General features: G+C 42.1%; 1 protein-coding gene across 1 annotated transcript; it reads left to right on the plus strand.

The window, feature by feature from the left end:
* The first annotated feature begins 1,540 nt into the window (after nt 1-1,540).
* On the plus strand, nt 1,541-16,348 carry LOC310703119 (cytochrome P450 2K1-like). Its single transcript, XM_083495200.1, has 9 exons — nt 1,541-1,823; nt 3,664-3,826; nt 4,617-4,766; nt 5,118-5,278; nt 5,806-5,979; nt 10,591-10,738; nt 14,827-15,011; nt 15,382-15,523; nt 15,908-16,348. The coding sequence occupies exons 1-9, from the start codon at nt 1,641-1,643 to the stop codon at nt 16,093-16,095; spliced, it is 1,494 nt and encodes a 497-aa protein (XP_083351326.1). The 5' UTR covers nt 1,541-1,640; the 3' UTR covers nt 16,096-16,348.
* Nucleotides 16,349-17,604: the final 1,256 nt, after the last annotated feature.

Raw genomic sequence — 17,604 nt, forward strand, 5'->3', positions numbered from 1 at the left:
ATTGTCCTTCCTTGTTCACGTTCTTGCATGTCATATGCTCTAATGTATACAAAGATATATCCTAATGCCACCATGTTCAAGATGAAAATGAATAAAAACTATGCTAAAAAGAAAAATATTTGTGTTTTTCAATTGGAGAAAGTTCAGGAAATACTGAACACAATACAGTCGTACCTAATTAAAGTGGAATAATTTCATCTGCAAATGATTTCACAATGGTGCTCTCTACTCCCAGTCTAACAAACAAACTAAGTTTACAGGTAATCCTGAATGATGAGTTCACTGCCTTCAAGAGCATTTTAATCTGTTCTGGAAAGCATTAGTTTCTGCAAGTAAGCACCAACCACTTGAATAAACATTAAAATGAAAGGCAAATAATCCATTGTACAGCTTTGAATAGTTGTGGAGAAGAAGAAAAATTAGAGGGATTGTTTAATGATTTGCTAGAAACATTATGTAACATAATATATGGGCTGCTCAGTTGGTAGACACTGTTGTTGACCAAACTGCACTGTAGCTTTGTTGTTTTTGAAGAAGTCTTTTAGACAGTGTTAGCCTTTGGGTAGCCAGGTTTTCATATGGAGGTTTTTGCTTTTTTTCTGTTTGGCTCCAGAGGCCTCTAGGCCTTGGAGCTCTGCTCAGGGGCTGAGCAAGGGGGTGCAGTGGGGGTGGGCCACACCGGGTGACATCCTTAGGGAGGGTGACACTCTGCATGCGTATCCCTGCCCGCGACTCCCAAGCCTACGCCTGTCGGGGCCGCTGGCAAAGCGGCAAAGCTCCCCCCTTCCCCGGCTCACTGTAGGCTTGGGAGTCATGGGCGGGTTGCCCCATCATCCAGGAAAAAGCCTTGCTCCACAGATCGCCCGCTTGCCTGCTTGGTGCTTCACTTCCTTCCTGCTTGGGCTGCGAAGGGCGGGCCAGGGAGGGGCGTCGGTGGGCCATGAGAAGCGCCCCCTCCCATCCACCCGCCAGCTAGTGGCCGGACTCCCTCCTTCCCTCCCTGACTCTTCTGCATACACGGAGCAAGAACCAGGCCCTCGTGCCTATAAAACAGGCCCTCTGTAACATTCCAGAGAAACCAAAAAGAAAAGTCACTGTTTTGAGCTCGTCTCTTTTATGGATGCAATGAATAGTTTTGGCTACAACCACTGGGGATTGCACCAGCAGGGTAGAAAAATGCCTTTGCAATGCTTTGTTCTGATGCATGGCGTCGCCTTTAATGAAATAATGCGCCCCCTCCTAGCCATGGTGGCGGTGCTGGGACCAGCCAGGCAGCGCCATTGGTGCCTGTGGTCATCAGAGGCTCCATCCTGCTGTGGCGCTTGCCATCTTGCCTCTCCAGAAGTCCATACTGCTGCACTTTCAGAAATCCATCCCTGAATGCAGTTCAATGATCACTCCAAAGAATTTCACAATGCTGCCCTTTACTCCACTTATAACAGATTAATTTTACACATAATCTGGGCGACAGGTCTGCAGCCAGGTTCAAGAGAGTTTAATAATGGTTTAATGTTTAGCTTGAGACGGTACCTGGCATAATATATATGCTGCTCACTGCCGTTGCAGGACATTGTCCTCAAAAAAACTGCACTGTAGCTTTCATTATAACCACTGCAAAACAAATTGCTTGCTGAAACAAAATGGATTGGACGGAGCCGATTCCAGTGTTGTTCCTCTTTATCCTTATGGTTTACTTTGTTTTGAAACTGGGCACTTTCTGGAACAAGAGCTCCCAAAATCTTCCACCAGGACCAAGGCCTTTACCTCTCATTGGGAATCTCCACATCATGGATCGCAAGAGGCCTCACAGAACCATGTTAAAGGTAAAGATTGCAGTTCTTCCCATGGCAAGGCTGAAGGGTATTGGGGCAGCCCAGTCAGATGAGCGGAGTAGAAAATTAGTATTATTATTAATAATATCAATAATAGAATACATTATGTTCTTTTAGAGCCCATAAATCTCATCTCCCCTTTGTGTGCTACAGAACCGCCTCTTAACTTTCCCAATCATAGGAGCTAGTTGCAATTTGTAACTGGTAATTTGAACAAGGTGTCTGGTGTCTAATCCCGTTTGACTCTGCCTCCATTTTCAAGGATTCAAAAGTGCCAATACAAACCTTGCCTAGCCCAGCCTCCTCCTTCAGCCTATCTTTCTAAACTAGATTTGAGAGGTGCCATTAAAGGTATAGTCACTTTTATCCTTACAACTGCCTATTTTGTTCTGGTTTTCTGATTATTCCTAGCAAATATTTGTTCTGCCACAACTGAATAATAATAATAATTTATTATTTATACTTTGCCCATCTGGCTGGGTTTCCCTGGCCACCCAACAGACTAAGAATATGATAAAACATCAAACATTAAAAACTTTCCTTAAAAGGACTGCCTACAGGTGTCTTCTAATAATCAGATAGTTGTTTATTGCCTTGACATCTGATGGGATGGCGTTCCACAGGGCAGGTGTCACTACCAAGAAGGCACTCTGTCTGGTCCCCTGTAACCTCACTTCTCGCAGTGAGGGAACCGCCAGAAGGCCCTGAGCCCCGGACCTGAGTGTCCAGGCTGAACAGTGGGGGTGGGGTCGTTCCTTCATGTATACTGGACCGAGGCCATTTAGGGCTTTAAAGGTCAGCATCAACAATTTGAATAGTGCTTGGAAACGTACTGGGAGCCAATGTAGGTCTTTCAGGACCAGTGGTATATTGTCTCGGCAGCCACTCCCAGTCACCAGTGTAGCTGCCACATACTGGATTTGTTTCAGTTTCCAGGTCACCTTCAAAAGTAGTCCCACATAGAGCACATTGCAGTAGTACAAGCAGGAAATAACTAGATCATGCACCATTCTGGCAAGACAGTCTGCTGGCAGATAGGGTCTCAGCCTGCGTACCAGACAGCTGCGTTGACACAGAATTGACCTACGCCTCCATGGACAGTCCAAAATGACTCCCAGGCTGCACACCTGGTCCTTCAGGGGCACAGTTACCCCATTCAGGACCAGGAGTCCTCCACACTTGCCTGCCTCCTCCCCCCCAAAACAGTACTTCTGCCTTGTCAGGATTCAACCTCCATCTGTCAGCCAACATCCATCTTCCAACCGCCCCCCGACACTCACACAGGACCTTCACTGCCTTCAATGGTTTTTATTTAAAAGAGAGGTAGAGCTGGTTATTATCCGCATACCCCACAAGTGAGAGCCCAGGGGCCTGAACACTCATCCCCCAACACCACTTCCAGGACACGGCCCAGGAGAAAGGAGCGGAACCACTGTATAACAGTGCCCCCAGCTCCCAGCCCCTCTAGACGGTCCAGAAGTATGTCATGGTCAATGGTATCAAAGGCCACTGAGAAATCCAGCAGAACTAGGAAACAACTTTCACCTTAGTCCTTAGCCGTCCGGAGATAATCGAGCAGCACAACCAAGGCAGTTTCAGTTTCATGATGAGGCTGGAATCCCAAATGGAAGGGATCCAAATGGTCTGCATCCTCTAGATGTTCCTAGAGTTGTTCAGCAACCACACGCTCAATCACCTGGCCAAAGAATGGAAGATTTGAGACTGCGTGGTAGTGAATGCAGTCTTGGTTCTGTCAGAGACGATTTGCATTAATATATTCTTTGGGTATGCCAGAACTCTGTTTCTCAATTTTTCTTCTGTTGAATTCCAGTTGTCAAAGCAGTATGGCCCTGTCTTCAGCATCCAAATGGGACCCCAGAAAACTGTGGTGTTGACAGGATATGAGACAGTAAAGGAGGCTCTGGTTAATCAGGCGGACGCATTTGCTGACAGGCCCATCGTTCCATTATTTCAAGAGCTTGCACAAGGCTTTGGTGAGGCACCTCCCTTTCTATTGGAACTTGTAATGCTTGCAAACACACACTGGTCCCACCAGGTGAACACAATCTGTTCCCAAGAAATGGTTTGTAAGATGAGTGTTTGCAAAGCAAGTCATCAAAATCCATTGTTTCTTGTGGGGGAAATCCTTGTCAATTTTTCAACCCACCTCAGTGGCTTTGACATTGAAGAGTATCTGCAGGCATTAGGCTGAGAATGTGTCACAAAAAGTGTCACCTGTGGATTTCTGAAGATCAAGCTAAAATGTTAAAAAGAATAGACCAGGGCAACTTTTTTTGGTCTTGACTTTCAGTGGCTCAGTCGGGCTCAGTTGAAGAAACAAAAATGGAGACCACTTAAAGCAAACCTTTCCCATTCCCACCTTCTTCCCAACAGTCATATTGTAGAGCTGGGGGAGAATGAGACAGGAGGATTGTGAATAATAGTCACACAGCAAAGTAATTCCACAAACCAAGGGGAAACTGACTGACCATTTTCTGCCCCAGACTATATAGAGAAGAAAAATGAAGGAGGCATAATGGAATACAAAGTAACAAGCTGAGTTCTGCTGGGACGCCTCCACTCTAGCCTACACTTTGTAATGAAAAATATTGATCAATGGGTTCTCAGGTCATGCTCTGATGACACAGCTGCCAGCTCCGAAGTCTGAATGGGAGAATAGCTGGGATCCATTCTCAGTTCCATGAAAGAAATGCAGAACACAATTTATTGATATTTTTGTACAATGGCCATGCAGACATGAAAGCTTTCCTCCCATCTCTTCAGGTGTAATTCAGTCTAATGGTGAAAACTGGAAAGTGATGCGGTGGTTTGCTTTAAGCACATTACGGGACTACGGAATGGGAAAGAGGACCATAGAGGACAGAATTGTTGAGGAATGCAGTGTCCTGATAAAGAAATTTGAATCTTACGAAGGTGAGTTGGTGTTTTCCTCTGGTGCATAGCTATACTAGCATAGTTTAAAGGTGCCAAGACTATTGCGTTACATATTCCTAACTTCCAGAAGCACAGATTCCAGGGTTCCCTGCAATTGGTCTGTTCCTGTAATGTGCAGATTGCACTGCAATAACTCCTGTGACATCCAAGCATTTCTTAGCCCAGCTATGGCAAAATCCAGGGGAAACAGGAAACAGGAAGTTTTCTCCTGGCTAGTAGAAAGCATCCCATAGCATGTCCATTCTAGGAATGTTGTACTTGACTCCTATGTGTTTTACATCCCACATTTTTAAAAGAGTATTTTTGTTTAACAGTCATATTTATGTATAGGAAACCCATTTGAGACCACCACAATTATGAATGCAGCTGTTGCCAATATAATAGTGGCCCTACTACTAGACAAGCGATTTGATTATGAAGATCCCACATACATAAGACTTCTGAAGTTGGTCAATGAAAATATCCGGCTCGCCGTAAGCTTTTCAGTCACGGTAATCTATTTTTTACAATTAAAACAAACAAACAGTTGATTATAATAACAGTGTATGCAAAGTGGGCTGGGCTACCTGTTTATTGTATATAGTTCAGGGTTCACTACAAAACACAGAATATTGATATCTTGAGAAACCTGGTGCTAATTCAAAATATTTAGAAAACTCACACGGTACAGTCATCCCGTAACTATAATAACGTCTCTTTTGCACACACACTTTCTGGCCTCATTGCCATCGGGACTCCAAGGACAAGGAAGAACATGTGATTGTTTGTTCCATGATGGCTCAGAAGGGGCCTCCAAGGGCAGATCTTCCTCTCTGAAGGCAAGAGAACTGCCATACCCTATTATTCTGGGGTTGCACATAAATTATGCTATGCTGAGGTAGCCCATCCCCCATTCCAAATGCCACTCAAGAGTTTTGTTTTGTATTTGGGCAGTCATGCTCTGAGAGACCCAGCTGAGAGTACAATACTGAGTTTTTCTAATGTCTCTTTTTCTATTTTCACATTTTTATCCTTTCAGCTGTATAACATGTTTCCTGCTCTTGGTTTTCTTCTGGGGGCTCCTAAGACTATCAAGCAAAACAGAGATGAGCTGTTTGCCTTCATAAATGCCACCTTCATAAAACACCTCAGAGATTTGGATGAAAATGACCAGAGGAGCTTTATTGACTCATTTCTTATCCAACAGCAAGAGGTAATGGAGTCTTTTAAGTTGGCCCAGAATAAGCGTCGACATTTTCAATTTGTGTTTGCAAGTGAATGCATAAGGAGTAGTCAGGAAGTCTCACTTCAGAAGGGACCAACCTGGCATACTTCCTCCCCTTTCCCAATAGTCAGCCGTTGTTAATGTGTTACAGAAGTTGCCTCTGCAAGGTCAAAGGTTGTGTGCTCACCAGCATTTCAGGGGGGGGGGGAATCCCTGATCAAGAAAACAGGAAATCATAGATAATTATGCAGTGATGAGAGGTAATCAAGTCATAAATATTGGTTGCCAGACTCCCTTTTGATACAAGGGACGATGGGATAATGCCTCATGTGCTGAGAAGAAGGCGTTCTTCACACTGGAGGAGGTAGGAAGCTTTGAGGGTGGGGAGGCATCTCAGAGCAAGGAAAAAACATTGGCCCATGCACTGACCAATCAGCCTGAAATTAGGGCTTCAGTTCTTTTAACCATTACTAAGACTGGAAATGAATATGAATTGGAGTTTCTGCTTATCAATTAATTAGCACCCAGAAAAGGAAACAGGTGGTTGGGTGATGACAGAGTTCTAAATAACAGGTTGGAAATTATTTCTAAAATCTTAAACTAATTAATGATGAGTTTGAAAAGTTAAAGCAGATATACAGGCCTGGTGTGCTAGTCCCGTGGGTTATCCGAGAGGCGAGGTCCAAGTCCGGTCTGTGGTCAAAGGCGCAACGTGGAGGCAGTCCATAGTAGCTGAAGCTGGTTGCAGGGCAGGGAGTCAGGTGAAGTCAGGAACAGGCATGCAAGCAGGGAAACAAGGCGGGTCACGAGCTCAGGCAGGTAAGCAGGACAGGGTTCAGGCAGGAACTAGCAACCAACAATGTTGCTCCCGCAACTTGGGACTGGGGCTGGCCGGCTTTTATCTGCCCCGAGGCATAGGGTGGCCCCGATCCTCTGGTGACTCACCTCTCCTGGCCTGGAGGCGAGCACTCCTCCTGCAGGAACTTAGTTCCTTCCTCCTCTCTGCCCTGAGCCTCTGCAGTTCAGAAGAGGCTTGACTGTTTCCGGACCCAGAGGCAGCCTCAGCTTCCTCTGACGGGGCTGAGAGTGGAGTACCTGCAGGCAATGGGTCCTCCATCACCTCAGGAGCCAGAGCAGACTCAGCTGATGCCTGCACCTGAGGATCCAGCACAGGTGAGGACCCTTCAGGCTCAAGCCCCAGCCCCGGCTCAGCTGGTTCTGGAGGCAGGGAATCCTGTGCAGGCTGGGATCCCTCAGGTTCAGCCTCCGAGTCCAAATCCCGGGCAATCACACCTGAATCTGCTTTTAACTTTCAATCTACATTGCCTGTAAAACTGTTTTCTTCCTGTCTGTCCCGTGCTATCCTGACTGGGAAATTTATTTTTATTTATTTATTTATTTATTTACGGCTATTAGCCCATAAAATATGTACAAACATAAAAACACAGAGGCATAAGGACCGATATATTCGACACCAAAGGGTGAACGACTGGGAAATAAAAGTGAATTCTATCTGCATCACAAGGGCAGCATAACGGAGACGCTCAAGTGGGGGGGGGGGTGTCTCATAAATCAGGTAAAAATAACTGACTCCTTCATTGCTTCTTGAAAATATATGAAAATGCCATAATGAACAGTTAGCACAGTTAAGAGATGAGATGTGCAGAAAGTTTGGAGAGATTTGATCAGAGATGCAATTGCAGATGAAATAATCTATAGAACCTGTGGGAAAAGAATTGGACTTTTCCCTGCCTAAATGGAAAACAACAGCTTTACAGCTGTATGAAGGGATGAAACAAATAAAAGAGGCTGTTGTGAAAATCTGAATATTTTGAATAATAGTTATATACATAATTCACATACAGAGATGCGGAATACTACTTTTCTTCCTTTGCTTTATTTTATTTTTTAGCTTGCTTTTTCTGTGACTTTTAATCATTGTTAGTTCTCTGTACGTTCTATTTGTATGTATGTTTTGTTTTTTGAAGTTATATATTTTGGATAAATGAAGATACCCTCAGGAAGGAGATGGACCAAAGATGGACATCTGTGTGAGATGCAGAGAGGGTCCCTCAGGGTGGGAAGCTGAGGAAAGAGGTGGGAACTGGGAGGGTTCACTCTTCTGGGTCTGGAATAAGGGTTAAGGGGAAATGGTAGAAAGGAGAATTATTGGATGCTAAGATCCAAGTTTTGGGCAAGTACTGTTTTGTGAGAGAACTACAGCATAGATTTAAAAAGGACAAAATATGCAGCAAAGTAATAGTGGAAATATAAGTTGTTGAACAGCATATTTTAACATATGTACCAAATAAAGGTTCTAAACAGCTAAGAAGTTTTAATGTTATTTCACTCTGCTTTTGATCCTCTGCCTCACTTGTGAATCTGCTGGTTGTAATGTGAAACTGCATGGCTGCACCTTCGTGTGAGAGAAATGCTAGGAATATATCTCTGATAAGCAAGGACTGTGTGGATCTTAGAAAAAGTGCTCAGTATGGTGAATATCCCGAAAAACACACCACTGTTGGTCGGTGCCGTACGGCAACTATTGAATGAACAATTGGAAGAACTCCTTCCTCTCTTCACTCCCTTCTGGCTCCCAGCAGGACAGGCAGCTATTACAACCAGCAACTCTATCGGTGTTACTCTTCCTGTTAGAAAGTGTGGCTGAAGGGAGTTGCAATCTCAAAAATATGGAGGGCACCACATTGTCTATATCAGTTTAATGAAAAAGTTCCAGATGAATATGTGGCATTTCTGTGTCATTTTTCCAGTTTAGACTATGAGTAAATACATTAAAGACTATGAGTAAATGCATTAAAGAAGTTTGACTGAGAACCATATATGTCACAAGAAAACAACACTTTATGGCAATGCTGATTTCAGATCTCCACAAGTGTTCGCCAGAAATGCTGCCTTCCATGTATGCAATCATAATACTGTTGCAGGTTTGTGGGGTCAGTCTGCATGATGCCTGAGAATGTTCCAACTTGTGAAGACCTTGTACCCAGTAAGGGTTAATTCTAATGGAGGAATCTATTGTTGAATCAGTCAGACAAGTTTCTTTGTGAGATGAGGGCCATATACTTGTCATCTAAATACTGCCGCTAGTTCCTTTGTCTAAACAAAGGCTGTTGGCTGAGGAGTCAAGCAGCACGGTTCGCATCAGAGAAGAAGGAGCTGGATTGCCTAGCTTCCCCAACCTCCTCTCTTAGCTGGTAGATGGAGAACAACAGCTGTGTCTATGGAGAAGAAAGACATTTTGGGGTCTTGATGCTGAGCCCCTCTATCTTAGGCTCAGGTTAAATATATGTGTAAATAAACCCTATATTGGACTTCCTGTTTCTTGCCAAGGGATATGGCTGCTTCCCATGAGATAGGACACCCAGTTGTGCCAGAAATTCAAGACTAATATGAGGGTAATTTGTCCTGCTGACCCCTCCAGGGGATGAGGGGGCTGTCTCACCCACAGATCATCTGATATCTGTCGCCCGCAACAAGATGTGGGGGCAGAGGACGCTGGGTGCTGGACCCTGGCACAGAAGAACTTTCTGGATTCAATCTTTCGAGCAGGGACACCTGTTTTTAAAAATTACTAAGATTCAGACCAAAAACAGGCGTTTCCTGGATGGAGGAAATGCAAGAAAAATCTGCTAAATTATACAGTCGCTTGGGCTGAAGTGGCTTATGCTGATGAGGAGATAAGATGGCGGCGGTTGCTGCACACTTACAAAAAGAAGACTCCTCCTTCCCCAGAGAGGCAGGAAATATTTTCTCGATTATAAAAAGGGGTGTATTTTACATAAAAATGCATTTGCTTGCATGGATATATTTTTACACATGGTTTGAAGAGAGAGTGACAGCAAATTTTGGGTGCCTGCTGGTTTTCCTAGGGCCCGGGAAAACTGGTAGGGGGACATGGAGTGCATAGAAGAGCTGGAACAATTTCTATATAACTTACTGTTTATGAAGCAAACCCTCACCAAATTGCATTTACTGGACACATTCAAAACATCAGTTCATCAAAAGAGAACGAAGAGAAAACAGGGCCGTTATTTTTAACTTTGGATGGAAACCCAGGACTTTCAGCAGAGGGAGGTGCCATCTTTTAAAATAATCTAAGAGAGGGAAATATTGAAATAAAAGCTCCTGTGAAAACAAGATTGGGAGTCACATACCAGCGAATGATTGATTGAGAAGACAAGGATGGTTAATCAGAATTTGGAAACTGGAAATTAACAAGAAAGCAGAAAACAAATATATTATCTCTGAAACCCAGGACATGAGGAATCCTACCTTTAAAATTTATTTGGATTTGGAATATATAATTGGTAATATTGTATATTATTTCATTTGATTTGTTAATAATTGGAAGATTTTTATTGGAAAATTAATAAACATTATTTTAAAATCAATAAATAAACCCTATATCATCCTGATGGCATAGTCTGGAATGCCTGGCATCTCTCACTACTTAGCGACTGAAGTGATGTGCAATGATATTTTGGATCATCAGGTTCAGTCAGGTATTCATTTTTATCTTTGCACATGAAATTTTCTCACTGCATTCGTTCTAATCATTTCATACTCTTTGCAACCCAGGAGGAGAAGAAGAAGAAGACGAATGTATATTTCCATAACAAAAACTTAAAAGCTGTTGTGGCCAATTTATTTGGTGCTGGCATGGAGACCACTTCTACCACACTGCGCTGGGGACTGTTACTAATGATGAAATATCCTGAAATTCAGAGTGAGTGCTTTTCATTGGGTTGGCTCCCATTATTCTGAGATATCTTAATTCCAGTTATATGTAACTATTAGAGAGAGAACATATTTATAATTTGCATATATATATATATATGCATATATATATATATATATATACACACACACACACACACACACCCACACACCGTATTTTTCGCCCTATAGGACGCACTTTTTCCCCTCCAAAAATGAAGGGGAAATCTGGGTGCGTCCTATGGGGCGAATGCAGGCTTTTGCTGAAGCTTGGGGTGCGCACCGACCCCTCTCGCTCTCCAGGCTTCAGGAAGACATCCGCAGCCTAGGCAGCCCTGCGGGAGGTCCTGCAGGGTTGTCTAGGCTGCGGACAGCAGCCTGCCGCCCAGCGTGAGGGGCGCCCTGAAGCAGAGCGCCACCCACGCCAGGCAGACATCCGCAGCGTGGGGAGCCTTGCAGGAGTTCCCTGCAAGGCTCCCCACGCTGCGGATAGCAGCCTGCCGCCCAGCGCGAGGGGCGCCCTGAAGCAGAGCGCCCCCCTCGCCGGGCAGACATCGGCCAACCCCACAAGCTCCGGGGACAGCAGGGAGGCACAGCGCCGCCATCCCGCTTTTCCTCGACCTGGTTCTGTTTCCCTGACCTGCTTTTGGGGGGGAAATAAAGGGAATTTTTTTTCCCTTTATTCCCCCCCCCAAAAAACTAGGTGTGTCCTATGGGATGGAGCGTCCTATGGGACGAAAAATACGGTATATGATCACAACAATTGTTCAGTCATAAGCTTAACATGTCAACCTGGACTCCCTTCTCCCTCTTTCTGTGGTTCTTTACATTTCGTTTCATATTCCTGCCATACTCCAGATTATCTCAACATATTATTTTAGATATATATTCCAGTATATATTCCATAGATATATTGAAACTGCGGGTTTTTTCATTAATCCTGCCAATGTCTTAGTATGTTTACAGTTTGTTTGTAAATTCGTAATTAGCCATTTCCTTTGCTTTCTAAAAATAAGTATAATCTTGTTCTCCCAGTAAGTTTTGCCATTTCTGCGTAGTCCATTAATTTCTGTATCCATTCTTCTCTTGTCGGGACCTCTTGATCGTTCCATTTTTGAGCAAATATTAATCTTGCAGCAATGGTTGCATAAATAAATAAATTTGTATGAATTTATATAAATGGCATACATAAATAAATTTCTAAATATTCCATACTAAATAAATTTCTAGGTAGTTCTGATCTCATAATTTCCAAAAGAAAAGCTTATGGCTTTTTAAACATCATAAACATCTTTTTCAGTTCGTCATATATCATTTCCCAGTAAACATATGAAAAATAGTACTTTCTTTCTCTTTATGTTTCCAGCACATATTCAGTTTGGATTTATACATTTTAGCCAATTTACTAGGTGTCAGGTACCATCTATGTAACATTTTCATATAGTTGTCTCTTAAACAATAACATTCTGTAAATTTTATATCCACATTTGATAAACTTTCCCATGCCTCCATTTCTATATTATTACTCATATCTATTGCCCAGTGTATCATTGAAGATTTCACTTGTTCGTCTTTTGTCTCCCATTCCAATAAGATCTTATACATTTTAGATATCACTTTAACATTACAGTTTAACAGGTTTCTTTCTAGTTGTGATTTTCGTTCCCCACCCCCCGCTTCATATCCCTTTTAAATACTTCATTCAAATGATGATGTTGTAACCATGTTGTTAACATCTCTGGTAAATCTTTAAAAAATAATAATTTACCGGTAAATTCTCCAAAAGTGAAAGCCATAGTGGTGTTTTGGTCTCCAACAGGTTTTTATACTTATCCCATACTCTATACATTTTTTCCTAATTATATGGTTTGTAAAACCTTTATGTACTTTCACATTTTCATACCTCAAGTAAGTGTGCCAACCAAAAATATTATCATGACCTTCCCAATCTGAAATATGTGGATTATTCAATAACAATCATTCCCTCAAACAGCATAGACAAGGTGCTTCATAATAAAATCTCATATGCAGTAGGAGGAAACCTCCTTTCTCTTTCATCTGTCATTTTTAATGTTTTATTCTTATTTTTCCTTGTCAGATATATTTAGAAATATATTTTTGCCATTTGTTGAAACAATTTGTCGTCCTGATCACTGGTATTGATTGAAGCATTCTATGACCTTTTAAAATGTGGGTTTTTTGTAGGGAGGTTATTGGGTGGTTGTTTTTATTTTGATTATGTATTTTGTGGTTTTCTATTTTGATCTTATTATGTGAATAATAAAGATAAACAAAAAGAATATTGTCAGTGATACATTCATTTTAATGGTTGAAGTAATGCAAGTTTCATTCTACTCCATATTTGCAAATTTATTTTAATATCCTCCCAAGTTTTTAAATAATTATCCTTATACAAATTTATATTCTTGCTCTTAACCACACACCCGAATATTTAATCTTCTTTTCACTCTTTAAGATGGATAAACTTTGTAATTTATTTTTACTCTCATCATTCATATTTTTAACCAGGAGTTTGGTTTTATCTTTATTAATTTCAAGACCTGCTATTTCTAAAAAATAAAATAAAAAATCTTTTCCATTGCCTTTGGGATGGACACTATTGGTTCCTCAACAAATATCACCAAAGCCTTAAACATATAAAGTCCCAGGAGACATTGTCAAATGCTTTCTCGGAGCTTAAATGCTTTCTCTTTTAATACAGTTTTAAACATATTAGCTAATATGTCTACAAACAGTTTATAATCGTTATCCAACATTGAAATAGGTCGATAGCTCTTAACCAGCTTTGGATCTCTATTTTGTTTATGAATCTTCCGGGATTTGGGTAACTGTCCTGTATTCAAAGTTATAATCATAATATCTTTTAAAGGTTGCATTCAGTAATCTTGTAATTTTTTAATAATATATTGCTGAAACTCCATCAGGTCCGGGTGCCTTCCCTAATTTTGCCTGTAAAATTACTTGCTGTAAAACCATCATTGTGACAGGTCTATTCAGAAATGACATTTAAACTTTTGGTATCTGAAGCAGTCTGTTGTCTTCTAAATATTTACCCATTTCTTTTACCTTAACTCATTTGCCTTAATATGGTGCTGTATAAAAACTCACAAATTGATCTATTATTTTTTTCAGATTTTCCACAACTCTACCTCCTACATTTATTCTATCAATGCAGTTTTATCTTCTTTCTCCTCTATTTGCCAAGCTAATAGTTTTCCTGTTTCTTGGAGGCATATAACTTCCAAGTTTAACTTCTTTACAACATGATCAATTTTATTCATTTAGTCTTATTATTTTGCTTATTTACATTCCCAGTTAGAATTTTCAAAGCCATCTTGTTCCATAGTTATTTCTCTTTCACCTCCACCTCGGATGAATCTTCCTCTTCCTGTCCAAATGCTCTTTCTCCAGCTAATTTTCCACCATATTTTCTATAAAATTTGTATGGCTTGGTAGGATCACAAAATATTTGGTTTTTACCATTATATGTAAAAGATACCACTTCAGCATATTCCCAGCAGTGATATTTTAATAATCATCCTGGATGAAATTCCCTACATCAGTATATCAGGTTATTGGCTAAAATGTTTTTCCTGTTTAAAAAATACCTGTGTCACATTCTAGAGACTAAGCATGTGAGTATATTCCCTATTTGTTTGTCTTTTGCCTCTACCCCTGTTGAATCTTCCTCTTCCTGTCCAGCTTCCAGTTCAAATGCTCTTTCTCCAGCTAACTCTTTCCCATATTTTCTCCAGAATTTGTCAGGGTCTGGAGGATCCCAAAATCTTTGTTTTTGACCTTTATGTGTAAAAGATACCACTTCAGCATATTCCCAGCAGTGATATTTTAATAATCATCCTGGATGCATATCTCTCTCTCAGTATATCAGGTTATTGTCTAAATTGTTTGTTTGTATTTCTTAAAAATACATTTGTTAAATTCTAGAGATTAAATTTCTGAGCTTCTGGAATTGTACAATGAGTTTGTGGCAGTTTTATGCTTCAGAGATTAATTTTTAAGTCAAAGACATAATCTGAGCAGAAAAATGAATGCTTTTCTTTCTCCCCCCCCCCCCAGTAAAGGTCCAAGAAGAAATTGCAAAGGTTGTTGGATCTTCTCAGCCAAGGATTGAACACCGAACAAAAATGCCTTATACGGATGCCGTGGTCCATGAGATCCAGAGGTTTGCCAATATCATCCCAACCAACCTGCCACATGCCACGACTACAGATGTTACCCTTAATGGCTACTTCATTCCAAAGGTGATCCATTTCATTGAACTGCTGCCTACTAGTTACAATATACTTTAAGGCTATCCTGGAAGTAAGCGCCTTGGACTTCAGGGTGGGTGACATCTGTGCAGACTTGGATAGGATTGCACTGTAAGCTTTCAATCTACCCTTCGGAAGGTGTCAGGCATCAGCTTCAACCCATTAAACAGATCTCAGTGGGAAGGAGCACAAGGTTGGAAAAGAAACCATTTCTAGTGGGAGATCATGGTTTATACATTAAAGTTTGTCAAACTAAAGACATTTCTCAGATGAACACAAATCTCATTTCTCCTACACTAAATATTTATTGTACCAGAGGCATACACTTTATTTTAAAATGACTCTTGGTTTGCCTTTACAGGGGACTCACATCATACCATTGCTGTCCTCTGTGCTACATGATGAATCTCAATGGGAGAAACCACATAAATTCTATCCTGAACATTTTCTTAACTCTGAAGGGAAATTCATAAAGAGAGATGCTTTCATGCCTTTCTCTGCAGGTAATTTTTTTTTACTTTTGTGTATATCTGCATAGTGTGTGCTTAGTCAATAGGATTTTTACATGCATATAAAGTAGCCTATTGTGCAAAGGTAAGAATCACATCACTTGCTGTGGCCATTTCTGCCACTAGATCTGGCCACCATTGGTGTGCGGCCCCTAGAATGTTGCTCTCCAGGGAATGTGCCCCACAGGCTGAAAATACACCCCCCCCCCCCCGGTTTTCAGCACTGCAGGATGGCTCGTATTGGGAGTTCATAATTCTTTTAAGATGGGCACAGTGAGCTGTTATTTTATCTCTGCATTTTAGTCTGCTTTAAAGTATTTGGGATGTTAGTAAGCAACCTCTAAACCCAGTTTCTCTGCTGCCTGTGTGTCCTTACAGGTCGGAGAGTATGTTTAGGTGAGACTCTTGCCAAAATGGAGCTCTTCCTCTTCTTCACAAGTCTGCTGCAGAGATTCACCTTCCAGCCACCCCCAGGAACGTCTCAGGAAGACCTGGACCTTACTCCTGCTGTTGGGCTTACAACATCACCCATGCCCCACCAGCTCTGCGCTCTGCCACGTTTCTAAGACTCACAAGCTCCAGGCTTGCTTAGCCTACCTGTGTGTGCAATGCGAGCCTTTCTTAAAACACCCCTGTTCGGCAAGGGTATTTTGGTTGAGTAGCCTAGCGGTGGAATTGGTGCATGCTTTGTCACAAATCTTGTGTTCCCCTTTACCTGCCATACTGCCGAATCCCGTGAAACTAGCATTGGAGAATCTCTTACTTAAATCCTGGCCCTGAGTTCTTATGACACTTGAGGCATAGAGATCAATCAACAAATCTGGTTGCATGTATTCCCATGTTAACATATACTTTCAAAGATCGTGAAGCATAATATTCCCAAGCAGATGTGCTGATAATTGTGACCAAGATGATAAAAGGTCTGGAACCATGCCTTATGAGGAATGGTTGAGGAAGTTGGGTATGTTAGCTTCTGTGGCTGCAATGTATTCTGATTCTGAACTGTATTTGTTGATGTCAGGCAATGGCTTTGGTTCCTCCGGGTTCTTTAAAAAGTCTGTAATAATAAATCTGGCAACTGGGTTTGCTTCTGGCATCTCCATGCTACCAATTAATTCTGTGACTTTCTGCTTCTGGCTTAGAACAGGGATGTCCAACTCCCATGAGATTGCGATCTACTCACGGGGGGGGGGGGACTGGAAGCCAAAGTTGTTCAGCTTCGAGACTTCCGGGTTAGTGCGACCAGCTAATGGCGGCTTCCCTCCGAGCTCCGGAGGGAATCGGCTCTGTGGAAGAGGGGTCCTGCCGCGACGACGACGCGGGGACCCTTAGAAACCACAGGCGCGGATGCCTGTGGACTTGGTGACTCGGCGGGCACCATTTGCGCCCCCCCGACCCACAAAGAAGCCTTTTTAAAGGCTTTGGAGAGGATACGGGGGAGCGGCGTGGTGCTGTGAGTAGACCGCTTCTTCCACGGAGTGAAGCCGCAAGCCATGGTTGGAGAGCGCTGACTTCTTTCCTTGAATATTTGGACTTAAAATGCAACAACCCATGAGTAATACGGAATTTGGAGTTTGGAACTAAAATTGAATTCGGTACGACTGGGGGAGGTGCCAAAAGGAAGTCCGCCTCCCCCCCCCCCTTGCAGGCAATCTAAAGCAAGAATTAAACAACTAAGATCGAGAGACTGTCTTTCTCTTTTTGAGATAAAATTCTTAATTTCACGATTTGGTCCTATAAGTTAACTGCTGGAGGATTTGAACTGATCTTTAGAGTTGAAGTGCAACACACACACACCCCCCCCCCGGATCCGGGAGTGACCCGCGAGGGAGCCTGTGAAGATATTTACAGAGTTTGACAGCTGTCAACTGAGCTGTCAAAGTTAAGAAATTCTGTTTTTTGTCATTTGTGTCGGTTATTTTTGTTTCATTTGGACTGTAAGCTTTTAAAATTAGAGTGGCAACAATAACAAAATATCCGGATTGTTGGGAAAAGAACACTTAGTAACTAAAATCCCTCTAGAGGGGATTTGGAACATTACAATGGCTGCAGATGGAAAATTACAAGCAGAGTTG

Source organism: Podarcis liolepis (genome assembly GCF_965112155.1).
Source record: "Podarcis liolepis genome assembly, chromosome: 3".
Taxonomy (NCBI): Eukaryota; Metazoa; Chordata; class Lepidosauria; order Squamata; family Lacertidae; genus Podarcis; species Podarcis liolepis.

Excerpts from the sequence above, each read along its gene's own strand:
- LOC310703119 (XM_083495200.1), top strand. The coding sequence starts at position 1,641 with ATGGATTGGACGGAGCCGATTCCAGTGTTGTTCCTCTTTATCCTTATG. Across the intron at positions 4,767-5,117 it reads GAAATTTGAATCTTACGAAG|GAAACCCATTTGAGACCACC; the intron begins GTGAGTTGGTGT and ends ATTTATGTATAG. Across the intron at positions 10,739-14,826 it reads GAAATATCCTGAAATTCAGA|TAAAGGTCCAAGAAGAAATT; the intron begins GTGAGTGCTTTT and ends CCCCCCCCCCAG.